Source organism: Zeus faber (genome assembly GCF_960531495.2).
Source record: "Zeus faber genome assembly, chromosome: 22".
NCBI lineage: Eukaryota > Metazoa > Chordata > Actinopteri > Zeiformes > Zeidae > Zeus > Zeus faber.
Window position 1 is genome coordinate 9,532,354 of NC_137209.1, and position 26,982 is coordinate 9,559,335.

The window sequence follows — 26,982 nt, forward strand, 5'->3', positions numbered from 1 at the left end:
AGCCAGACATCCTGCATCTTATTTAAAAGCTCCAGAAGGCTCCTTAAAGTGGAAATCCATAAGATCGTCTCGAGTCCTGGAATTATGTTTTCCGACATCCTGGTTTACCCCCCATCTTTGTTTGATGACGGTCAAACTATTTTCTCAAAAATATGCCTTCTTCTGATCAATACTGTATATAGAGTGTATATACATATATATATAATATATATATTTATTTCTTTTGTTTGGGGGCGCCATAAGCTCATGGGGATATGAGGCTATGTTGCTTTATCAAATTCGATGCGGCTGACCTTATGGCGGTGGCCAGACCCAGCCACCAACAAGGGAAACGGCATATAGAGGAGAACATGCATAAGGAAAATACATTGAATGGCTGGTTCTTTAAAAGTGAGTGCTAAGAAAACTTATCAATTATGAATTTTTTTTTTACACAATAACCCTACAGATTACCACGCAACAGAAACTGGTGTACAACTTGTACCATGTCGCACTGTCTTATTCATTTTTCGTCCCTGTAAGACTAAAAGCGATTGCAAAGAAAGGTCTACACGGTGTCAAAACATCAGCCCCCGGCATCCACCGCTGTGCGTACACACCATTTAGCACCGAGTCAAGCGTGGCACAGCCACCCCCGAGGCCGCGCTTCGTCGTTGTTGGTTTCCCTACCAACGCCACCCGTCGACTTTAATATTTAGCAGAGGCTTTCTGCCACAGTTAGATCTAATTAACAAGACACGCAAAGGCTGCCCACTGTGCACTGTGTTATAATATCGCATATATAAAAAGTAAATAAATAATAAAAAATCATTCGATCTGAGTCATTGGATCAACTTAGTTAGTTAAACCGATGCATTTTTTTGGGGCTTTTTCTCAGCTTCATTTGGCAATTTCCAGTTGACAAACCCGAACAAGTCGACGTGTTGCAATGTTTTTATTATGTTCATCCAATGATTCGTTTTCTTTCAGTGTAACTTCCCCGCGCACGTATGACATTTGTTTTCTTCCACCGTCCTGGGTCTTCTGCCTCTTCAACACAGCCTGTTTGAGTTCCCAAAATGCTGTTTTTTGGGGGGGGTTGGTGATCTTTCTCACCACGTACTGTATGAATTATGCAGCTGGGGTACAGGCAGCGGGGATTAGAGGCACGGTAGCCCGAGTCCCCGTCCCTGCCCTCATCCCGCTTCTGCCTTGCACGGCGGCTCCCCACCTGTTAATAAAACATGACTGGACTTTGATCAACTCTTCCCCACGGCGGTGGAGGAGCCAAAAAGTGGGGTGTTGGGGGCAGGGCGCGGTGGGAGTGGAGGGGTAGGGTCGGATCATCCAAGCGAGTGGGAGCCCCCGAACCAATGGGAAGCTTTTAAGAGGGAGCGGTCCCCCAAGAGCTCAGATGTGCGTTGGCTTACAATCCCTTCCTTTGTGGGCTAACTGACACAGTATGGCCCTGCCTTTGAAGCACACACACGCACACGCACACGCAGATGCGCACACGCACACACGTGTACACCTTCTGGCGCTGGGTTGTCAGCGCAGAGCAGGGCCTGGTGAGAGCCGCCAGACGATCTATCCGACATGACAGCCCTTTTATTTGGGCGCACGAGGGCAAGGGAGGCCGGAGGAAGCCCACCGCTGCTGCAAGTGACAACATTAAGAGTTTGACCTTTGTTGTCTTTTTAGTTCACGTTCTCTTCTCATGCTGTGCCCCACGGCGGCACTCGGCGCACACGGCCCCCCGACCGTGATGGTTTTGTTCGAGACAAGAACAAAATCCTCTGGTTAGACTGAATTCACGATGCCGTGTTGTTCGATAAGCTCGTTATACACAAATCTTGAGCCATTTCGGACCGTGTTCTTAAGCATTCTCACGATATTACGACTTATCCAAGGCTGTTCCTTTCTGCTTGATGCCGTAGCAGGTTGTTGAAGGAAATGGTGCGTAGGGACTGTTTGTCAAGTACGGATTGATGGATCGCTTTGTCTGTCAATCACTGTTTTGCAAACGGTGGTCTCATGCCTGCGCTGTTTATAAGTCACAAAGTCAATGGGTGGCACCTGAAAGTTGCGGCCAATGCATGTGAAACTCAATGTACCACACACACACACAAATGTACATTCACATAAGCACATTAACAGTTCAAAACTCAACGGCAAATTGAAATGTGAAGGCACACGTCATCCTACTTATTTTCATATCATTCCATATTGATTCCACGATATGTGACACTGCCACAAAGATCTAAAATACAACATATACTCAGACAGGTACATCGAAACAGAAATCAACCCCCTCCCCCTACACACACACACACGCGCGCACACACACCCCTGCATGCGCACACATACATTAAAGTCATTTTATGCCGGCTAATTGTGATACGCTGTGGATATGGGAACCAGATGCCATTCCCCAGTCAGTTTTCCAGTGTGGTTTTCCTATCCCGGCCTAACCTCTGTGTCCAGATTCCCCCGACAAGCACCAGGCACTTGTGGTCGTCCATTCCTGCCCATTCTGCTCTGATTACTCACATCCCTGTCCCCCATTAGTTTCCCGCCTTTCAAAAAAGTTCCCCCGGGACCCCGGTAATATGATTGAGGGTTCCAATGAAGAACTAACAGATGGGTGAGCGGTGATCTTTTTTTTGTTTTTTTTTGTTGGTGAATCGAGGCTTCTTTCACTCCGTTCCAGGATTGCACACATTGTTTCAAATTCTGCAGAAATTTCCCCTCCTGAGTATCCCCACATCAGGCTCTTGGCCGGAAATGGCTGAATGTGCTCTTTGCTATTACCAGCACCTGCATTGTTTTTCTTTTATCCCCTTTGGTGTAACTGCTGCGCTTGTCAATCCAGAGGCCTGATGCAAAGGCACTGAGAGCATAGGGACGATGAGGGGACGGTAAACATCATGTACTATAAGGAGTACATGTACACATCAGGAGTCAAGGAGACAAGTAGAGTACCAGAATGTTCCCCTGTGAGGATTCCGATTCAGTCAGAGTAAGCTTATCCCCAAGACTCTCTCAGCCGCCACAGATAAGTCCCTTTAATGATATAGCCGGTCAGAGCAGAAGCAAATTTGGTCCAGACCGGTCGAGTAAGATGTTGTGTGAGGTTGGAGAACTGATATAAACACCTTCATTCAGGCCGAGCTGTGATTCTGTTCTGTTAATCCGAATCAGTCCTTCCCACCTTGTACCTGCTCATGTTGGGGGAAACATGCCGGAGGGGCATCGTAATCTTAATCAGCCCGAAGAAAGCAAGAATATCTGCACCCTGACAAATCAAAGCCAACAAATTCATTTTCAATTCCTCCAACACCCACATTATGGAAATGAGGATTAATAGGATATAGACAAAGAATGGATACTTTACATAAAACAATAATATTATAATAATATTATCTCACAGGGCCCTATGTTGGTCAATGCTTGTCATGGATGTATTAACCAGTACATGCGGGTGGAATCAGGATTCTTTACTGTAGACACTGGGAAAAGTATTGAAATGGTTTCATGTCAATATCTATGAAACGCATTGAGCGTGTAGCTCCAGTAGGTTTCGGTAGGTCAAATTCTCATCCCTACAGGGCTTCCTGTGGTGGATAATTCCAGGTCCTGAAAGTAAAAGTTCTCTCCACCTTTTTAACGCTGATATAACTGTACTTGTACTCACATTATGACCAGCTTATACGTATATAAAGTGGGCATCCACCAGGTGACGCATGGCACCTGTCTGCCCTAAATGGCTTTGACGTTTGGCACGTACAAAGGGTCCCTTTGGGCTTGGCTTTTTCGCAAATCACAGATTTGTCTCTTCAAGCTCTCGACAGTGAGCCCCCTTGCACCAAACGGTGGATTGTACCTACTGTACACCCGCTGTTTCGACAGTCAAGGTTGGCTGCAAATATTCTCTGGCCTCCAGGAGGTGAACACACATGCACATATTGTGTTGCTTCGTGAAAAGGAAGAAGAAGAGCTATGTAGCTGCAAAGAAAGGGGTTGTAAAAGCAGTAGTTGTTGGCCTGTGCTCTAAGAAATGCCAGTGCTCCAGGGCTTGATGATTGATTCCATGTGGCCGGCCGTATGGGCTGCAGGAACTCCAGCCAGCACGGTAACTTCAGCACAGCTCCTCTGACATGGATGTGTGCTCCGATTTGATGGATTGATTCACCGGATCTCCATACATTTAACAGGTCGTTGCGATGAAAACCAATACAGCGCAGCGCGGTCGAGACGGAGGTAGAACGCAGCTCCTGCGCTTCCCTGACTATAGCCATCCCCGGGGATTAGGTGGATTCCCTTCACTAGATCACGGGGAGAAGTCTCACGGCCAAACCCACGAGAATGATTTTTGCTCGTGTCAACAACGGCTAAACCTATGGAAGCACTCCAGCCGCTTGCACGGCGGAGTCATGCGGCTCTGTCAAACTTTCATCCATCATGTTTTCGAGAATATTATAGGAGAAAAGTGAACTATGGAGATTTAGTGCCCCCGAGTTGCCTTTTAAACCATTTAGAATGAGGCGGACAGAAACAAGGCCCTTTTGAGCACGCGATAATGGCAGGTTAAACCATCTCGCTTAGCTGATAGCCATTTCGAAGCCAGAGCTTCTCAATCTCTTTTGGCCCATGACTCCATTTTTATATCCCCAAATTCTCCTGACAACGGCAATTTATGAAACAAAAGCTTTCAAGGTTGCGTCTTAGAGAAACCCCAACAACACAAACAAAAACAGAAACGTGGAATTAGTCTATCCTGAGCAAGACGTCCAACATTTACGTCGTACAATATTATTGGATATCAGTGATTGCGAAGGCCAGAAATATAGTCCACCTGAGGGCCAGGAGGATTTTTATAGGAAGTAATTTACGATTTCCTAGCAATGTGAATTAGAATACTTACATTATAAGATTTTAGTAACCATGATTGGTTGCTTGTGGTTTTGGCCCCAACGGCTCCTTGGCCATTAGGCTGTGATTTGGACCTTCCCTTTATTACAAACCCTGTTTCAAAGGTGCCAGGGTTTCCTCGTGTCTTTTACCAGCCACTCTTTTCTGGTCACTGGAGGATACGGTGGTCACGGTTTGGCTCAGAATAAGAAGTACAGCAATGTCTCTCTGGATAGGGAAGAGCTTAGGACTGATCCAGTGGTCCACCATAAATATGGGGATAACTCACGGATGGCGTGTTCTGTTATAAATCATCACATGATGTGAGTTTGATAGTTTGAATCAATCACAGCTCTGTAAAATGTCTTTCAGTTTCATATTTTTGAGGGACCACCGCGGATTTGCCCGTAACCGAGCTGAGGGAGAAGTGAGGCTCTTGGTCAAACTCGATGTCAGTCAGAATTTATCAGTGATGTAGCTTCATCATTCTAGATTTTAAATCAAACTGATGAATGTTTGCAATTTTTTAAGGTCTTGGATTTTGGATATGGTTTTTTTTCCTGTCTTTAATAAGGTATAGACCAGTGGTTCACGGCGTGTCCGGGGAACCCTGCATGGGTCCTTCAAAAGGTTCCAGGGGCTCCCCTGCAAAATAAATGAATTAATGAATCCTTAAACCTCATTATTCGATTTAAACCACTGTTTTGGTCCTAGCTTCACTGTTATCTCCTTGAATATAATATGGCAGATATGGACATTTTGACTAATTAATATCTCACAATAAAATGCTTCTCAGGTTGGGGTCCCGGAGACAAAATCAAATTGAATGGGGTCATGACCTGATGCATATGAAATTGAGGGTCCTTCATATAAAAAGAGGTTGAGAAATAAACTTGTGAATGCACTGTAACTATCCAACTACCCAGCCTGCCCAGAAATATATATCAAATAAGCTATAATTTCTTGAATTTACAGCTATTTTCTTATGTAATATTGTACAGTTTATCAGGCGTGAAACGCTGTGGATTGTTGCTCACCGAGCCAAAATGCTGAGCAGAAATGATTAAAAACAAGCAACTCAATGGACCGTGAAAGGCCTCCCAGATATTGGGCCGCAAATCGCATTCATTTATTCCGTTGGATCGAAAGAAAACTTTTGGTCAAACCGAAAACGGCGCGGATGCTTTGCGAACTTGAGTAGAAATAGCAGTAAGCCCCAACCAATTCCACTACAATTTTTTTCTCTAATAACTGTCGTGGTCGACTTAAAACGGGTCCAGGTGCAGATTCTGAGGATAAGACGTTTTCGCAGACGTCGATGGGAGGAAAGAGACGACAGCCAGGATGACAGAAGGACAGGGAATGTGATTAATGCCACATTTGTGTGTGCGACAAAAAGGAATACAAACAATAACAAGTTTTTTTTTTTTTTTGTGTGTGTTGTTGTTGTCATGAAGAGCTTCAGGAGATGATTGCAGGTTGCATTCAAGAGAACACACCTCTCACGATCCTCAGCAGCCAACCGCTGCAAACAATCTTCTCATTGGAATTTATCCCTCTAATTATTATGGAAGTTCAATAGTTTCATAATGGAATTTCTCGTTCATGTATTTCCACCGATCATAAAACAATCCGACTTTATTGCAAACGTAAAGTCATTATGAGGGCGTGTGTGTGTGTGTGCGTGTGTGTTTCTTTGTTTCTCCCCGCAGGACACATTAGTTCCAGGCTCGTCTTAAACCCTTTAGACACTATAGACTATTACAATTACGAATTTGTAGAGTTGGCTGGCCCAGCCATCGATGCGCTCAAGGCAAAACGTCCATAGTGATAGCATCAATCTTCTTTTTTTTATTTTTTTTATCTTTTTGTTGTTTCTTTCACAACTTTAATCCTAAATTCCATTCGCCTGCCAGTCTGAAAAACACGCTGGACGGAGTTCAGCAGCTGAGGAATGGCATGATCTCAATTTTTTACCAGTCACCATTTCTTACCTCCCTGTGATTTTACTCCCCCACCCACCCCCCCAGGACAAAAAACTCTAGACACTCTGTTTGTCATCAGGTCACATGTTGTGTTTGGGAGTGTGCTGGTTCACCCCGGCATCACTCTAGGACCCCCTCCCCGGAGCCGACGGCCCCCCCAGCACCCGTGTGAGGCAGGGAGATGCATTCATGCGTCCCAGGTTTCCTTAGGCGTCCGCCTCCAGAGCTGCCCTTTCAGAACAACTGGGCTGGCTTCAAAACGTCGGCGCTGAAAGATTCATAAAGTCCGGCTCCAAAAGCACACTATGCCGCGCTGCGATCGACCTTGAAATGACGTGCAAATTAACACGGGGATCTCCCGAAAAAAAACAAACAAAGAAAAAACAGTTCAGAATGTGAGCGGTTACAGTATGTTACATTAAAAGTGAAATAAATAAAAAATTTGCCTCAAAGTGCATAGGATTTTTCTCTGGACACTTCTTTGTGTTTTTTACAGGTCCTTGCTACCTCTGCTTTATTGTTATTACTTCTTTCTTGTACTTCACTGTTTTGCTGCAACTTTTTGGTGTAACCTGATGCTGCTTTCTTGTTCCGGTCTCTCTTGGCTTCAGTGAGATTCTCCCGGTTTCTAATAATACAGATACCTTCCATAGTATCTTGCAGGACCGTATCGTTTCATAGCCCCGACGATGGAACAAAAAAAGTGCTCCAACAGCTCAGACCGCCCGGTAGAGCAAATTACCAGAAATTAAAACCACAGAAAGGCGGCGCGGGATGGAACCCGCTCTCCCCAGGTTCACTTCTCCACTCAGCACCTGGCTCGGATGATCGGAATACCTCTGGAGCGTCGGCGGAAAGTGCGCCAGCCTTTCCAAAACGTCTGCTGTTCTGGGTCATTGTGCTTGCAGCAGACAGACAGACATACACAGGCCTTCTAACGCCATCAATGTAATTATTAGTGTGTGTGTGCGTGTGTGTGTGGGGTCTTGGAATTACAAAGTGCAGATCTTCAGAGCTCATTACTGCAAAGGGAGGCATTAAAGTATTATCAAAGGTTATTCTTCCCCACCCCGCCCCTCTTAATTCAGCATTAAATTGAATACCTTTAGAACCTGATTTTAGAGTTCTGACTAAATTGGGGCAGCGGCTACATGGTAATCGGGCAAAAGTGAACTGCTAATGACTTTTCCGAAGTTGGTTTTCCACCGGCTCTCATGGAAGGAAAATCATGTCCACTGCAGATTCCTGGACTAAAAGTTACTCATTAGCAAATATTACCGACACTCATCCACCCGTGAGCCTTTTTTTTTTTTCTTTCTTTTTTTTTTTTTAACGGGGGCCCACCCAGAATCTGATTGACAGACACCGTAACGGACAACAGCTAATTAACTTTTCGCGGAGATCCCAACCCCTCCATCCCCACCCCCCAACCCCTCCGCCGGCCGAGGGGCATATTTTCGCGACGCCCTCGCCAACACTTGATTTGAGATTCCCTTGGATCGGAGCCTGTACGTAAACACCGACTTGATTTGGTCCCCGTTTCTGGTTTTAATTGTGTTTGTACAAGCTTTTTTAGCGGCGCGCATGGCACGGGGGCGGGAGCGTTTTTTCCAACCGATATGTGCGATTGGAGAGTTTGAATGTGAAGACGCGTGCCAGGGCACAATGCTGATTTCGATTAAATGAAAACTCAATTTGATCAACCTGTCATCGTCTGCCCTTGTCTCGCCGCCCGGTTATTATTTCAGTGTCGTTTGAATGTTTATGTCTACCCGTAGGCTTCCACTGCACTGACAAGTTATATGATTATAGTATATATTATACCAGCTTCATCAATCTTTTAAGTTGCTGAAATGTATCATTTCTTTCTCCCCTATTTTCTCCGTAGGGTCCTCCTGGTCTGAAGGGTGACAAGGTGAGTGATCTTATATATTTCCAGGGCCGGCCGCTGGCGTAAACACTCTACCTGGTTCTTTAGGTCCACGGCCGGTGGAGGTGGGGCCACACGATCAGTGACGTTCTGCGTTGCCCGCACTTTGTACGGTGTGAAGTTGACTCTGCTCCCATTAAGAACTCAGTGCAGGGCGGGGCCGTTCCCTGTTTCTCCAAACAAAAATAAAAACAGTGTGTTTTTATTTTGGATATATCTATCTTCCTCAGTTTCCTAACTGAACGAAACAAAAAACGCCCCGTGCGTCCCGTGGCGTGTCACGCATAGCAACTTAACCCACTCCCCCACCTCCTGCTTATGGCCCCGTAAAGGCTTGGACCGGCCCTGCATATTTCATTAAAATTTTGAGGTCACTTTACAATGCTATTCCTTCGACTTTGTTCAGGAATTCATTGGTAAATTCCCGTTCATTATTTGCAGTCAATTTGACCAAAGAATAATATAAGAATAGAAAATTGCTTTACATTTAACTATGTAATTCTCATTCGGTCAAGTCATCCCCATCCCCCAAAGTCTCCTCAGTATATACTATTGAAGTCCCCTCACGTTTTCCCAACTCCACAACAAAGTCCACTGGTGCCCTGGGAGGGAATCTGTTGCCACGCTCTGTTCCTTATATGCTTATAACGACCAGGACCCTTAATTTACACAGTGAATGACGCCCCTATACTTAAAACAAACTCTCCATCTTGGATTGAAGTCTATGGCAGCTAATGCTGAGGTTACAGCATATACTGTACAAACAAGTAGGATTGAAAGAATAGGTTGGTCAGTTATTTTTCAACCCATGCCTCATTAAAATGTCACTTCCCAGAAACTTACCACTCTGCTGTAACTTCTTACTGTGCTTTATGTCGTTTTCTTTGTACTTGTACTTTTGAACTTTTGCCCCATCGGACTGCATTTAAACACAGGGAGAAGCTGTTATAAGCAGTTGTAAATGATGGGTATCAACATTTTAATAACGCCGGGGTTGAAAAATAATGAACCTATCCTTTAATGGCCGTATCAGACAAGGGGCTTTTCAGAAGCTGGCTGCGTCTTTTTTTTTCGTAATTGTGATCAATGGGTGAGCCTTTTTTTTTTTGCCAGCTGCCTTTTTGCACTCTATGTCTCTTGCGTGTTTGGACGCGAGGCCTCGAAAAATTGTAGCAGGTTTTCTTTGGAAATAAAGTCATCACAGAGGCCAAACCCATAGCAACTGTTAACTTAGCCAGTTAATAATGTTAACCAGTAATGTTGTTGGCATCCCAAAAAAGGCATTTTAAACGGACTGTGAAAGTCGCCGCCCTTGCTCTGGACCTAAGAGCGTCGACAGAAGTTAACGTCCAAGATGGAGAAGTCGTCTCTGGGTGGTTATTTTTCTTTTCTGTGTTACTCATTAGTGAGCGGCGCAATACGTTTGGCCCCAACGGTGGCAATGCCAGTCTGTTTGGCCCAATCTGTCACCAATGACCTTGCATTCAAGGAACGGATGGAAATTCTTCTCCAACTCACTGCAGCCTGCTGTGGAATGCGGAGTGGGCACCAGGCAGACATCGACCGCCCTCGGTGTCATCAGATCGCGTCTTACCGTCGCAAATCTGGATTTCACCGGCCTCAAAGCCTTTGGTCGACGCTTAAATTGTCATTCGGTCGCCCAACCGGACTCCGAGGTGGCGCTGGGTCTCGGAGTGGATCGGTCCGGTGGTTGTCCGCGGCTTTTTCCATTAGGTCAGGGTTTGACTGCCACGGGAAGAGGGTGCGGGCGCAAGTACACTCACTTTTTTTTTTTAACACAAGGGCGAGTGTGGGAAGGGAAATGGAGCAAAAACGAAGAAGAATAATAAAAGGAATGACTTCACTGATCCCTGTGGGGAAATTTGCCCCCCTACATTTGACCCGTCCTGACTATTTAGGGTGGGGAGAACATCCAAACTCCACACAGGAAGGCCCCAGTCGGGTTCCAACCTAGAACCTCTCTCGCTTCTTATGATGGGGGCAACAGTGCAAAGCCTGAATATTTCCCCGGGGGATTAATAAAATTTTATCTTCTTTGGCGCTGAACCACCATATCACCCCATAAACCCCCCACTGAGCCGACTTTTCTGCCAGTTCGCAGACCTCCCACTGTCTGCCATTGCTCCAAATATCGGCCACCTCTTTGAGTTTGGTTCTCTACTGTTAAGGTCTTTCTTGGTCTTGTTTGCCACCTCCTTAAAGAGCGTGAAATGCACGACGGGAACCTCGCGAGGATCCACAGTAATCAATCTTTAGGACTTCTCCTGGATTCATCTCCCACCTCCATACGCTGTGTTGATGTCACTCCGCGTTACACTGAGCGATTTCATTCTCCACCGCAATGAGTAATTCAGAAAGTGTCGTATTTTTTATCTGTCTGTGTCTGTCAGATCCGTTGTTCTCAACGGGGGGGGGGGGTCCTTCAAGAGGTTCCAGGAGGTCCCCGGCAAAATGATTGATGGTTAAACTTCAAACATTATTTCATTATCATCTCCCTAACTAGAAAGGAATGTTGGAAGTTTGGACTTGATCATATCCAAGAATGAAAAATCTTCCCATTTTGGGGTTCCAGAGACAAAATTGTATCCTAATGTGTATCAAATTGGTGGTCCTCAATGTGGAAAAGGATTGAGAATCACTATATTAGTGTGTGTGTGTGTGTGTGTGTGTGTGTGTGTGTGTGTGTGTGTGTGTGTGTGTGTGTGTGTGTGTGTGTGTCTGTGTATGTGTATGCGTGTTCAGTGTCCAGTCTTGTTGCATTTCAAGAACAATTCTTCTTTCTCTCTTTCCACAGGGGGATCAAGGTGACCAGGGCCCGCGGGTATGTGTTGTTCCCTCCAAACCTCTTGTCATTTTGGTGATTTGGCTGAGTGTGACTTTGCGTGCACCTCCAGCGGGACTGTGGTTTAAAAAAAAAAAAAAAAAAAAAAAAAAGTTTGAGATGCAGGAGATTCCAGGGGTTTTGTTACTTCGCTGTGGCCAAACACAACAGGCATCTCAGAACTTCTAAATGTCTAAATCAGGAATGGCCTAAGCAAGCAAGTGAACAAACCTTTGGAGAGAACGCGGTCGTATGTGTTTCACATTTATTCGGTTGGTTGAAATTAAACTTTTTTTTTTTTTTTTTTCTCCCCCCCGCCAAAGTGTTCATGAATACTAATGCCTGCTGATAAAAAAAGGAGGAACATATCTGCAGTGTCTGAGCCGTAGTCAAAGCATAGCCATTATCTCTGTCTCGGTCATAATTACTCGTGACTCATTTCAATACTTGACACGGCGCGGCGCGTTCGGGACTTTCATCATTTCCAGCTCGGCGGTTTTGACATTCTGATAAAAACGAACCTCCTCAATGATGGTAATGGGAAAATGGAATGATTTAAGTCTATGTCAGCAATGAGTGAGCTGTATCTTAAAACCCTTCTTTAAAGCCCCAAAAATGATCATTAGATTCACCTTTGTTATTATGATGATGTAGTGTGTCCGGGAAGACATTTTTGCCCACATACACAGGTACGCTGGATGATGATACATACATATAGTACCATCACAACAATTGTGATTTTTGGGGAAAGTTATAAATCCTATAGATGGATAGAGGGAGGGATTGATGGATGGGTAGATGGATAGATGATAGAGGGATGGCTGGATGGATGGATGGATGATTGGATTGAGAAATAGATACTGTAGATACAAGGATGGATAGATAGAATGATGGATGATGGATAAATGAATGACTGGATGGATAGATAGAAAGATGCTGTAGATACATACAGTAGATAGATGGCTAGATAGAATGGTAGATATATACAGTCAATAGATAGAATGGTAGACGGACGATGGATTATAAATAGATGGATGGTTGATAGATACACACAGTCGATAGATGGATAGGTAGAATAGGAGATGGATGGATAGATGAGTACTTATTCCTCCGAGGGGAAAATTAATAAATAATAATATTAATAAATTAATAATAAATAAATATACCAAAACATTGGAAATATAGAATTATACTCCAAAATGAACAATAAACAATAATAATAAACCACATCATAAACAATAAATCTAAAAATATGCAATGAACAATAAATACATCCGAAAAATGACCTCATTTTGATTTGTGCTGTTTATGAGTGTTCTAGTTTATTTAAATTATAATTCTAGCGTACAAACGCACGTGCAGCAGGAAATACACACACACACACACACACACACACACACACACACACACACACACACACACACACACACACACACACACACACACATTCATAGATTTCAGCGGGTCGCAGTCAATTAAAGTGCTGGTGCTGTAATGAGTTTTTCCTGAGGCCAGAGAGCGCAGGGAGGCTGGAGAACGAGTCTCAATCAGAAGAAGACGTTTGTCTTGTCATCAGACCACCGTGTGTCCTTCTCGCAAACCAAATAACCTTTAATCCAAATCCAAATCCAGTGCTGGCTTCCGCCCAGAAATCAAGCCGTACGTGCGCCCCGACTTTAGGGAGTCACAAGTCAGAACAGATGACTTTTCCTGTGGATTCTCATTCATGGCCTAAAAAGTGATAAGATGCAGATGTTAAATTACACACCAGCGATCTTCAGACGACTGTTTGTTGTTTGGCACCGAGGCTGCGCCTCCTGATTGGCGGCTCGAACGGTTAATTTGGAATCACCATGTCCCCGAGTTAATATTTAAACATACTAAATAATTTAAAAAAATCCCCATTGTAGTGGCAGTAACTGAGCAACATGAGCAGGTCGGGATTGGCTCACCGGGCTGGAACTACAAGTCAACTATCAGCCTGATTCACCCACTTTGGGTTGGATTTCTCACTTAGGCCTCTAATTTGTAGCCTTTTGACCCAGGAAATGGAATCATCCGTCTCAACGTTCAAACCATTTTACGCCCTTTGGTCACACAACAGATTGGTACCAGGTACCAGCCAGGATTTTCCTCGCTAAGTAAATACATTGATTCTACACCTTGAATATATAAAAAAGAATAAATAAAAAATATATAACAATATATATATTAAAAACTTTAAAAAATATATATTTATAAAAAATATAAAAAAATGTAAAGAATAATTATTCATTTATCTGTTATTAAACAAAAATAATATATAAAAAATATAAATACAAATATAAATACATGGAAAAAGAGATTACATGAAATTACAATTTCATGAACTTCCACTTGTAGAAAATGGAAGTTAAAATACACAGACTTTCTATACACACACACACACACACACACACACACACACACACACACACACACACACACACACATACATAATATGAAGTTCGATATGGGTAAAGAACCATTCTAAGTGTCCACCAAATTGTATTACCATCGCAGGGTGACATATTGACATTTCATATTAGATTAGTCAGTAAATGTAGTAGAACCACATTCTAAATGAATAACAGAGTAATGGCACAAGTGCTCTCTGACCTTAAGTCTCCTTGGCCAAAAATAAGTCAATTCATCAACCTAATATTGACTTTGAATTGAGGGTTAATTGTTGAGGGTCACCTTGTATTTGAGTAAGACAACACTATGTTATCCGCCCACCTGGATATTCCCCTTTTTTAAAACGCTATTTTAGAAGAATTACTGTCTGTGTTTGTGTGCGTGCCTGCATGCGTGTGTGTGTGCGTGCGTCTGCGTGTGTGTGTTCCTGGGTCAGATGGGGTCAAGGCAGCATCGCCCTGATCGTTGGCGTAAAGACTTCCACGTGTGAGGATTTCCACAAGGCCACCCAAATATATTCCCAGATCGTAGGGACGCTATCCTTTGTCTGTCGTCCATATGTCCAAGGGGGTCAGACAGTCTGGTCAAGTGGTCAAATGTTAAACAAGCAGCAAATAACACATCGGCCGCTTTAGGCCAACAAATGTTTCGCTGCTTAAAACGCCAGGTTGTGATATAATTATGTAGAGTTTGGAAAGTGTGTGTGTGTGTGTGTGTGTGTGTGTGTTTGTGTGTGTGTGGTCTCTTGGATTGAACCAAACTGGCTACAGCTGTCCGACGAAGGTCGTCAAATTCCAATTCCTGGGTGTCCAAAAGAAGAATTGGCGAGATTTAAAGGCACCACTGTGTACGATTCTCAAGCCGTTTCCACGGTGCCTAAACAACCTTAAATTCCAATACATTTCTCAATTTATCTTATCTTATGAATTTACCTTATGAAAACGTCACCTTCATTTGGTCTGTCGCCAATGGAGAATCTGACATAGTGGCCCTAAGGAATTGCCTGCATGGTGGACTGATTGGGAAACCATTTTCAATATTCTAAAATAGCAATGGCAGAGATTAATTGAGATTAATTTGATCACACCGCAAAGCAAGCATCAGGTCTCTCATGGTTTGAAAAAAACCCCAATGCTGTCGTTCCCCCCTTTTTAAGTCCATAGAAGCCATCTGCACGCAAGAGGGATGAATCTCCACATGCATGGGGTCTCTGGGGAGAGGACGGGCTGTTAGTGGCGGACATATTTTCTGCGTTTGGTGTGGTCGCCGGGACATCGGATCTGTTTCTGATTGTCCTCATATCTTTGCTTTTTGTTTACTACAGGCGCAATCATCCCGCTGCAGGCGGGAGCAGTAGAGCTGCTCACCAAACAACCAACCAACATCCGTTGCTTTCAGGGAGTTGGGGCGAATACAAAGCAAAGTAAAGCAATCAGTAAATGGTTGGGGTTCTCCATCGAACCACCATGTCATTATCGCTCTCCCCCCGTAGAGATCAGACGGACGGCCAAACCCGCACCCACCGCCAGGTGGACTCTCCGGGCGCCCGTCCGGTTCAGAGGATTTCTCGTGCGGTCAGCTTTGATGAACCGACGGCGTACCAACAAGGGCTTACGCACATAACACCTCCCTGTCATAAAAAAAATAAATAAAAAAAAAAAGTGAGTGAGGAGATTAATCCCTTTGATCGCAACGCGGCTCCCACGGCAAACGTATCAAGCCCGATCGTGTAAAAATAAAATAAAAAATAAAAAATGCGAGCGGGCTGAAACCCGCCCCCTCCCCCGCACCCCCCCGACCCTCTTGAGATCCAGCGCGTTCGCCTGCCAGAGCATTAGTGCTGCAGCTCCGTGGCCCGCGCTCACTTTGTTTTTGTCCGCCCCCGCCCGCCGTCCTAATCCAGCACTTGTTTTCCCTTTCTGTCCTCAAGATGTTTTGAGGTTGTAAATAAGCTAAATGGGGAAATGTTCTGCGCATCGGTCCCAGTTACGCACAAGCGCGGCCATTGTCTGCGCTGAAAGGGAACCCTTCTTATGCTCTGTTGCGTGCCCGCGGGGCTGAATTGGTTTAGCCCGGTCTCGATGCCCCGTATTCTTAATGAGCCATGCTTTTTGAATTATATTTGGAAATCCACGGCGATGGCACCGTGTCCATGTTTGAATACGGCGAGATTTTAATCTGGGCCTTGACAACCAAGCGGAACTCCGAAGAGACGGACGCTGCAGACGATCGCACCGTGTAAGCGTCTGAGAAAGCATGTGAGACCCGATGCTATGTTTAACTCGATATGGATTTCATAAAAAAAAAAACTCGCCCAAAAATTAAACTTCACATGGGCAAAAAAAAATCGAAGCAAAGCAAAATGCTCAAAAATGTTTAAAGTGTTTTAAAGAGCCTTTAAAAGCCCCCCTTGATAGGAAATGCTTTGCATCCATCCATCCATCCATCAAATTAATTTAAATTCTTTGGGCCATTTGCCTTAATCTGCACGTCTTTGGAAGTGGGAGGGCGCTCGCACTAACCCAGGTTCCTCAGGCTGTGAGCCGCCGGCCTCCCTGCGACCATATGTTTAACAAAAACTCTAACTTCAATATTGTGGTCGAATGTGCTTGTGCAAGTGTCGACAACATTATTCCCACAAAAAGAACGAGTGACCGGCGGCGGTCGCTGGAAATGATGAAGGCAGGACAAGCAACTCCATCGCTGCATGGGAATAAAGCTGCTTTCCCAACTGTGAACCATTATTTTCCTTTTAACAAGCAAAGCAATCTGTGTTTCTTAATATATTTTGTTTGTTTTCACCAGTGGATCACAGCTGTCACTACTTTCTTATGTTATTTATTTTTTGACAGGGGCACAAGAATGATTTGATTAGAAATTTCCCGTGCCAGTGTCTGAAGTGCTCCGCAAGCTTCACTGTTTGTCCATTTTCCCAGCAAAGTGAAACTCAAACCCCGTCATATGATAATCATTTTACTGTTACAAGTGGAATCTCTCCTAGATACTCACCCTAAAAATTATATTATTTGATCTGCATCTGCATTCATTCCCAGTGATCTCGAGGTAATGACCGCAAAACTCTCATGCCAGCTGTTAATATTCTTTCACGATCAGTGTCAAATGGTTTTAAAAGGAAATTGCTCGAGGTATGTTTGACGAAGGGTGTTTTGATTTTTCAACGTCATGTGTTTGTGGCATGTTTTGCTATTTGTCCCTGTAGGGGTTGCCTGGTCTTCCCACACTGGCTGCTTTGCACAGCAACCAGATCCTGACCGTCAAGGTTTGTCAGCGGCGGTTCACCCTAGATGCCAAGTCCGTCTCCGAAGCCGCGCACACTGGACCCACACCACCGCCAGCGACTCCTCAGAAGACGATGATAGGGTCGACTTCGGCAAACAAAATAGTGCAATTCTTCACAGCCAGTCAATCAATACCCTTTCCCTAACTTTACCCTTGGTGCCAAGACCCCCCTTACGAGAAAAGGTAGCTTTCCATAACCTACCATTGTTTAGCTGATTGGAACCAGAGTCCGCAGAGGGAAACCAAGACATGTTCTGGCTAATGTCCATTGACGTTAAAGAATTGAGCAAGCTCAAGAAAGCACGACTAGGCGGCCAAACTAAGTGACAATTTCTGCAGCAACCTAGCACCGGTGGTTCACCACAAATCCTTCAAGCCCCTAATTTGACGGTTAATGGCATGGCTTATAACGATGGACACTAGGAAAGAGTAATGCTTGTCTTGAAAGGAAGAAGGATGGAAGTTGACCTCCTCGCAGCAGGGCGGCCGCTGTGGTTTCGGTGTGCGCAGCTCCCAGGGTCTGACTTAGCACCAGGCACTAGGGTGATTATGACAGCGCTTTCACAGAGGCGTAGAACTACACTAACTTTTCCCCGTGTTTGTGAGGCCAATGTGGCGCCCCCGGCACCCCTAAGGTGGTAATTATGGACTCTGGCTTCCAAAAACCAAGTCCAGACTTCCGGGGCAAACCGCCTCCGCTTTGGAAAAGTGTGTAATTCTCCCCGCATACGTGAAGGCGCTGGCCTGGGTTTCAAGGGGCACATGCCTTCTCTAACAGAGATCTATTTCTTTTTTGCCTTTTTTTTTTTTTTTTTCCCCTGTTTCCTCCCTGCTCCTCTTCTTCTGGGACCTCATCCTCCTCCAACCTTCTCTCACCTCTGACCTACGACCTCTTGACTTCACACACCTGCTCAGATGGTCTTCCCTAAGATCAATCATGGCTTTCTTTCCGCTGACCAGCAGCTCATTAAGCGACGGCTCATTAAGGTAGTGGCTGTGTCCTTTGCTTGTCTCTCTGTCCACCTTGCCAAGCCCTGAGCTTGTGACTTCTCCAGCAGCCATTCCCCTCAGTATGCATGCAAGCCTGTAGGCAGACACATCTCCTTAAACTTTATTCTGCTATCTAGGAAGTACCATGAAGTCTTTCTCAAACATGTTAGCATTAAAGTGACTTACTCTTCATGGCATTATAGCCCTTTGCACCAAGTGCAATACTTTGTTTTGATTGGATTATTTCTAGCTCAATTATATATATAAGTAGACAACGTCCAAGCACAATAGCTTTCAATAGGACTGCATGCAACAGAACGGATCTTCATCCTTAAATAAGTTACTATGTCATCGTCATTGCTCTACTCTTAACTTCAGCCGTAAGACATAAGTACATTTCAGACTACTACCTTATTGATGGAGTCTGTCCACATCCATCCATCTGATCATGTCTCATGCGGGAACCTTGTATTGTCATTCCAGTCTCTATTCTCTGCGTCAGTGCTCCGATGTAATGATGTTGAGTTTCTTTACAGGGAGATCAAGGCCAGGCAGGGTCGCCGGGCCCCCCTGGGCCACCGGGCCCTCCGGGACCAAGGGGTCCTCCAGGGGACACCGGCAAAGATGGACCTAGAGGTGTTTCAGGTCTACCAGTGAGTACCGGACTTGATTTATTTTGTCCTTGTGCAACCTTGAAAGGGATACTCCAGGTGGAGATTTTGGAGAAAAAGCTTATTGTCTGTGTCTAAAATAACCAAGATCTTGTTTTTTATGCTTTGATTTTTACTCATTACGAAGGAACAAGATGTATCGCTTAAATAACTCAGCTATTGAGATGTCGGAAGATGTCTTTCCTGAAGTTCGTAGGAGTAAGGCTAGTTGCTTCCATCTGCCGCCATGCATTGAGGTTACACAGTAAGCGTGCAGCCCGTTGCTATCTCCGGACATGAAGTTGAATTGGATAAAATTGGTATTGACCTTCGTGTCTTGATCCCATTAAAGCAACACTATGTAACTTGTTTTAACTTAAATAACAAGCTTCCGAATCATTTTGACGTTACGCTGACTTGTAATATGGAGAATGGCTCCTCTTTCATTCCCACCCGCCCCCCTAATGCATGTTCTTTGCACTATGCAAATTCTGTGTTCGGGTCCGAGGCCTTGGGAAAGATGCGTTACGCTTTATGGCACAGCGTTTGTTGTCTGGTAAAAAATACAAAAAAATGAACGATAAATTATAAACTTGCTGGTCAAAATGTCTGGAAGTAATGCTCATACAAAACGTTGTCACTCCACCTCCCCGATGGTGCGGGCGGGACGGGCCAGTGGCGTGCCGGCCCTCACTTTCATTGCGCCCACGGGGTTTGTTAGTCATGCGTGCCGCCCCGGTAGACAGTCCTCTTCCCCGGGACAGGGATGCCCCGAGCACTCCGTCCACGGCTCTGGCAAGCGGCGAGGTCCATCCAAAGGGCCACTGTCACCTCGGTGTACATTATATTTGCGTTTGTAACATAGACTGTTATGGAAACGTGACTGATAAGGTTCAAATCTGAGTTTTACGACAGTGGTGTAAAAGTGCAATTGCACTCGGAAAGGGGCGCCGAATCCCAAACGTTACCTAGTGCTGCTTTAATGGAGCTTCCCTTTAATGAATGGGTATTTGATATTTCATGTTCTAAATTGTCTTTGACCTAACGAGAGCAGGGATTATCTTATAGTTATGGAGTGAAAAGCCTTCTGTACGTCAGGTTACACTGAAGCACGTTGCGCCCTAATATCTGTTGCCAAAAATCAGGAATGTGCACCCGACAACATGCCTCCCCGTGTGGATTCATGTTTACTCGGTTGCTTTTTCCCCTGCATGTGTAACTCCTTCCACATGTTTTGGCCTGACGCTGGCATTACGCTAATTTATGTACACTCTGACTGCGCGAGAAAGCTCGCGAAGAAACATGGAGGCTTGTCAATTACGTTCCTCCATAAAACCCTCGGGGGGCTCCAGCTGATCTTCATTGTTTTGGCAGCGCTCGTGGTGGGAGCGCAGAAAATATTAACAGTTGTTTATCTGCTCCCCTCCAAGTTTTTGTTGTTTTCCACACTGCCGGTTTTTGCCCGTTTCAGCTGTTGAGGCTGAAGGTTTTGTAATTGTTGTCGTTTTTTTCCAAGAGATTAAACTCTCTCTTTCTGTAACACTGACACCGCCCCTCCCGCCCCACCCCGCCTCGCCTCCTCATGATTTATTGCCTCTGCCATGAGTCGCTCAGGGGAAGAATGGTCGTCGCCGTCCTGCAAAATGTCACAGGGAAGGAACAATGGAATGATGTTCATGCATGACATTGGCAGAAAACTAAAATGGCATTTGGAACATTATGTGTCCTCGAACCAGAAGCAGGGACAAGGGATACAGGTGTAAAAGCATGATAATAAGACTTATTATGGCCAATAGTGAGCTGTTTTGCCATTTAAAATGGCATTTATCCAAAAAACTAAGCATAACTGACTGTGATTGAGATTAGGAACTTCGTCAATAGGGGGCGTGGCTCAGAAAATAGAGCGGGAAATATAATTTGGACCTTTTTTCAAACTTAAACATCTGCAAAATGTCCCCAGAACAGTATCTGTGTTCCCCTTCCTCCACGCTAACAATTTTCTCATGCTTCCACTGAGGATCCCCTCCCCCCCACCTCCCCCCCATCGCCGCTGCCTTAATTGGGATTTTTGTTTTTTCCAACAGGGAGATCCAGGAACCCCCGGAGAAGCGGGGCCGATGGTAAGCACGAACCCATTTTTGAATCCCGTTTTGTTTGAAAGGTTTAGTGAAATTAGATTGCCGAGTTGATTAGCAATAACAAGGTTGTTTAAAAAAAAAAGTAGGCTGTCGGGGGGTGGGGGGAATCTGCTTAAAAAAACATGTTTTTGTTTTTTATTTTGCCCCCTCTATTTCTTATGAATGGTTATTGTCCTGGCTGGTTCTGTGAAACCGTTCCAGAGACACGAAGGCTGTCCAACCGTCATGGTGCCACATCTTCAGTTAATTATTTCGATGATTAGCGGCGCTGCTAAATTGAGATGTATTGTTTTCCACTCTGAATACGTATTGCATTGTCGTGGTGTTCAGCTTCAAGTTGGAGCCTTGACAGCTTGAGCGAGAGTTACTGTGGCCACATGTTCCATCTTGGCAAAATTATGCCTTTTCAGATCACTCTCATCCCTTCCATATGGTCTTGCTATTTGCACACTTACCATCGAACATGGAATTGCATATCTTCAAAGTCTTTTTAATTTGGAGGGAAAATCGAGTGACTCAGGGATATCGCCATTGGAATACTCATATTTGGCATTTGACTTTTCATTTTATCGTGCAATTTATTGAGATATTCACCCAGTATATTGGTTCCTCGGTAAATGGAAGGAGAATCACTGTATGAAACTCTAGAACAATTTATTTTGAAAACTGAGCCCATTAAGGGCCACGGGCTGTTTGAGTAAAAAAGGCCTCGATTTCAGTGTCGAGCTAATTAAATAATTGATAAGTGTTTTTTCCTCGTAAAATCCGCGTTCAGTCCCTTGATCCAAAATGAAGGTTCGCCATGTGAGCGGGAACACGACGGAGGGCGACGCGACCATCGACCGCCCTCATCATGGCCTCCGCGGTTTTCTGGCCTTTGTTCTCGCCGTGTATTTGGGAGGTGGGATGGAGGATTACGGGCAAGACGTCACGTCGGCAATTAGATGGGGGGGGGGGGGGGGGCGAGCTGAGAGCGTGAGATTCCCTTTCAATTATGAGATTGAATACGCGTTTATAGGTGGAAAAAGATCAGTCCAAATCAGAACTGGACGGGCGTTCTTGGCTCATCCGGAAACGGAAGGAGGAGCATAGATGTAAAAGTGCGATGAGGAAAAGCTAGTCATATCGATTAAAAAGACCAAAATCAGTCTTCATCGCCGTTTCCTGGAAGTCCTTATAGGTTTCGTTTTCTTAGTCAGAGCCGTTTGGGATACTCGGGCGTCTGCGGGTTCTTAAACAGCAGGTCACCACGGTGGAAAAAAAGGCGCGGCTCTTTTCAGGCCGTGGCTCAAAAGGTGTTCGGTGGCACCGATATACACACGCACGATGACACTAATGGACTTTTAACGAGGAGTAATGCCATCATTTGGAAAATTGATCCGCCTTCTGAAGTAGCTCGTAAAAAGGTGCACTCTAACCGCCTTCGCACTAAGGGTTTATTCTGTTCCCATCAGCCAACACAGGCCATTTATTCAATCATCGGCACTTGGGATTTTGTGTGAGTGGGAAGGGGGGAGATGAAATAGGTGATAAAGGATTCAAGGCTGAGGATCATAGGGTTGTGCGTGAGCCAGGTAGCCATCACGTCGGGGCTGTTACGTAGTTGTATCTGGGACGGGGGAATAGAAAAATAGCGCTCCTCCGGCCAGACCCAAGAGCCCCGTCCGCCCCCTTCACGGCCTTGAGAGTCAACCTGAATCGAACGGACCCGGGCAAATGAGGAAAACGCTCGTCTTTGATCCCCGCTCGCAGGTTCTCTCAGGACGAAGCAGCGCGAGGTAGGGATTTGGATTTTGGATTTGGCGGTCATTTCCCAACCAAACTTTGGCCTCTTTCGCTTCAGCCTCCGGGAGCCGGTGCAGACTTGACCCAGCCCAAACGCCTTTTTTTTTTGTTGTTGTTGTTTTTTGATGTAGACGCTTTTGTGAAAGAAGTGAAAGTAGATTCCAGAGGTTTTTTTTGGGGGGGGGGGGGGGGGTTCTCTCCGACAGCCTTCCAGGACATATGGAGCTGGTTAGAAGGATTAAGCGCTTATGGAGCAAACAGGAGGGGATAGGAGGGGAGGGGGAGGTGTGGGTGAAGAAGAAGAAGAAGAGGAAGAAGAAGGAGGAGGACAAAAAGAAGAATGAAAAGGAAATATTTGCAGCAGCGAAGTGAAAATCGTCAGTGCCCTGAGATCTCTCTCTCTCTCTCTCTCTCTCTCTCTCTCTCTGGGGTAAATTAGCAGCTCTCTAAAGGTGGCTTGCAGCCTCGCACGCCGTTTTCATTTCCAGCTTGAGTTTGAATCAAATGGCAAAAAATATGGGAAAATCAGTGGGATATTGTATGTGGTGTTCCATCCGTAACCGAAACAAAGTCTTCCATCTGCTTCATGGTGTTTCGAGTCATCACGCTGGAGGGAGGGAGTGAGGGAGGGAGAGAGAGAGGGAAGGAGGGAGCTGCTTTTCATTCTCCTCATTCCAGATAACCCACAATGCACTTTGAACCCACCTTAGCAACAGTACATTTTGTGAAATGCACAACAGACACGGTACTGAGTTTCCCATAATATGGCTGTGTAACAAGGACAAAAATTTTGACATTTTACTGTCCGTGAAATTAAGTTTTTCTTTAATGTCAAAGCCAAACATAAGGAGCAAAGATGTGTCTAAATGGCTAAACACAGGCCCCCGAGGACCTATTGTATGTCCCCATGGTGGCTGGATGTGAAAAGCATATTTTTTTGTTCATGAACCTACGTGAGTACCGTGACTAGATAGACGTATGTCGAGAACCCAGAGCCACGGAGGTATTTCAAAGAGCCTATTTAGCCATGGTCCTTCCCTCCAAAGCATCTGAGGCATTCTCTCTGTGACCATCAGAGTGACATAAATCCTTTCCAGCAAATTCTCATTAAAAGCTCTCGTACTTTGAAAGCTCCGAGCCGAGTTCCACCCGAGGAGCCGGCGATTCGAGCGGGCCTCCGCCCCATTGTTTCGTGGCTTCCTTGCCCTGAAAGAAAGCGGAGGTCGTCGAACTCCTTGTCCATGTTGTCGGGGAACATGGAGGAAGTAGTTGTAGGGGTCTCCAGTGGTCCAACATGCATGTGGATTCTGGTCATCTTGTCGGTCGGATTGCACGGTGTCGCATCTGAAGGAATCGGAAATGTGCGGGTTACACACCTTGGCAGAAGAAAATCTATGGAAAATCATTGCAACGTTTTCGATGTCAGGATGCTGACAAAATGCGCGCAAAGGGGAAATAAAAGGAAAAACCGAACTTCACAAGGGCTCTCGTTTGTCAGTCGGTAGCTCTTGAGTGCTCTCAGATGCAGCCGGCCTAATTAGATATTTGGAGAGTTGCACATGCTCTCACATACCAAGTGGGTCATAAAGATGTTTACCCAGCCCTATGGAGGTTTGCTAACAAAGGCTTTAAGGGAAAAGCAGAGGAAAACACTTCTTGTGCTTAGTCGGTCGAGGGCGAGTGGTTCGTCAGGGGGTTTAATGCAAGCCGGAGGCATGCACAATAAATTCACCCCAACTGTTGGTCATTACGGATAATGCATGAACCTGTTGGCGCTGGGATTTTTACCAGGCGAGCAGGTTTCCCAAACTGCCATCAATTGAAGTGTTACAGAAATTCCACCTTTTTAAGACAGAAAAAATGTCCCCTCTTGCTGTTTTCCTGATTATGCTGGATCTCATGCGAGCTAGATTTGACAAAATAAAGTAAGTGAAGGCCTCCCTACGAGCACCTCAAAATGCTGACAACTACTTATGGCCTCAACAGAATATGGAACAATAATACGACCATACAATTAAATCATCAAACTGATGGTTTACTGATATATTTTTCATTTTTCCATCAGATCAACTTGACTCTACTTAGATCTCCTTGATCGTTTTCAGCTTGTATCGGTTTTGATGGCGTTTTCAGCCGGCGAGCCAAAGAATGTACGAATTGTGGCCATTAACGCAGCTAAAATTAGGCGTTTTTTCATCAAGTGCTCGTTGGGTTCCAATCTGGAGGGTCTGTCTGGCGCCCAACCAACGGGGCCGAGATGAGCCAAATGGCAGCGCAGAGTTCCTGTTCCCGCAGCGGGAAAAGTGTCAGCTCGCATAAAGTGCCATGGCAACCGAGCACGAAGGCGTTGATGGGAAAGCGCCGCGATCCGACCGCATCGAAGGGTGATAACGCAGGCCGGCCAAAGGAGGGAGGGGAAGTAATGCTGAGGAGGACGCTCTTCGCCCAATCTATTACCAATTTCAAAAGTCCATTTTATAACTCGTAACTCGATAACTCCCTTTGCAAATAAAACTGTCCGCACGGTCTTGGATATCAATAAAAGCGCCATTTGACCGAGCCTGATTCGATTTCCTTACGGCCTCCTACGGTCGTCGCGTGGGGATGGTTGATCTCTCCTCGATGTGAACATTGGGAACGTTGAGGTCCACAACAGTCATTTCGAATGCTGCTGTTTTTTTTTTGGGGGGGGGGGGGGTTCGCAGCGAGGGATCCGTGCTCAAAATATAACATTCAACCATAAAGGCCTTCTTTATTCCGGCTCTCCGCGTTTTTCTTTCACGGTCCTGGTCAATGAAAAGAAAACACACTGTCATTTTTTCCCTTTCTTTTGTTCTCGACTAAAACAAGGGATTGTTTGATTCTGTTTTACCCCGAAGGGTTTGTTCTCCTTTTGCAAAGCCCAACCAGAAGACCCGGCCAGTTTCTGTGTTGTGACTGCAGTAGCTGTGGAAATTGTTGACTCACATTGACTCTCTACCCCCTTCTTTTTATCTTCCTTGTTCCATTTAGGGACCCGAGGGGCCTCACGGGCCAAAGGTACGTCTCAAAGAAATGACTTCTTATTCCACATGTTGCTTCTCAATGTGATTCTCAATAACCAGCATGCCTTATTGAACCACCAAGCCTTTCTAGCCTCTGGGATTAAATCCTCTTATAAACATTTTCTGTTGCTAATTCCAAAAACGCATTCACATGGAATTCATCCGTCATTTGAATAATATTTTGGGTTGGATTTTGACAGTTGGGTGTAAGGTTGCACATTGACTAATGAGCAATGCCACGAAATTGCCGGCGAAGGCCGCAGAGCGCCGGTGACCAATAAACAGACGGATCAGGGGAAAAAATAATCAAATACCGTGCAAAAACAACGGCACAGCTCCCGGAGGGACGGAGAGACGAAGAAAGAGAATGGCAGAGACGGAAAACAGGCCGCCTTCTACATGCTCTTCTGGTCCGCACCCGGAACCGAGGTTGGGGGAACAGATGTCGGCCGCGTCCAGCCGTCAGGTGGCGAGCCGGTGTTTGTTCAACGTAACCCGATCAGACGCTTCCTGTCTGATCCGTCATCCGTCTGAAAGCCCCTCTCCCGTCTCGCGCCGCCGGGGGGGGTCGAGGGGAGCTGATGACACGCTGATGAGTCATTTGCCAGGCCCCCCGAGGCGACTCCATTAGCTCTGGAGATCTATGTTCTCTACAGTCTCTGAACTCCCGATTTCTATTTAGGTGTTATCGCATCGATGATTGATTCGGTTTCGTGTGTGTGTGTGCCTATATTTTGGGTTTGTGACTCATCGATGATCTCGAGAGTTGCCAATTTTTTTATATACTTTATTGTTTTTGGTCATAAGAAGACAAGCCCAATAAACTAAAAACTAAATTAAATTAACACAGAAAAGTGATTATAAATAAGAAATAGAATAAAAGCATAATATTCAGATAAAATTGGTTGACTGTACGTAATGTAAGAAAATAAATAATAATACAAAATAATAATAATAATAATAATAAATATATATATATAATTAAATAAATA

The 26,982-nt window shown here is 45.1% G+C and overlaps 1 protein-coding gene across 1 annotated transcript in view; it reads left to right on the forward strand.

Annotated features, from left to right (window-relative positions):
- The window catches only part of col25a1 (collagen type XXV alpha 1 chain), a 155,767-nt gene that overhangs the window by 93,390 nt on the left and 35,395 nt on the right, over nt 1–26,982 (forward strand). The window contains exons 4-9 of the mRNA XM_080022993.1: nt 8,764–8,790; nt 11,621–11,647; nt 18,299–18,370; nt 18,910–19,026; nt 21,108–21,143; nt 25,959–25,985. Of these exons, the coding sequence (XP_079879119.1) occupies nt 8,764–8,790; nt 11,621–11,647; nt 18,299–18,370; nt 18,910–19,026; nt 21,108–21,143; nt 25,959–25,985 (306 nt within the window). The remainder of the gene's footprint in view (nt 1–8,763; nt 8,791–11,620; nt 11,648–18,298; nt 18,371–18,909; nt 19,027–21,107; nt 21,144–25,958; nt 25,986–26,982) is intronic.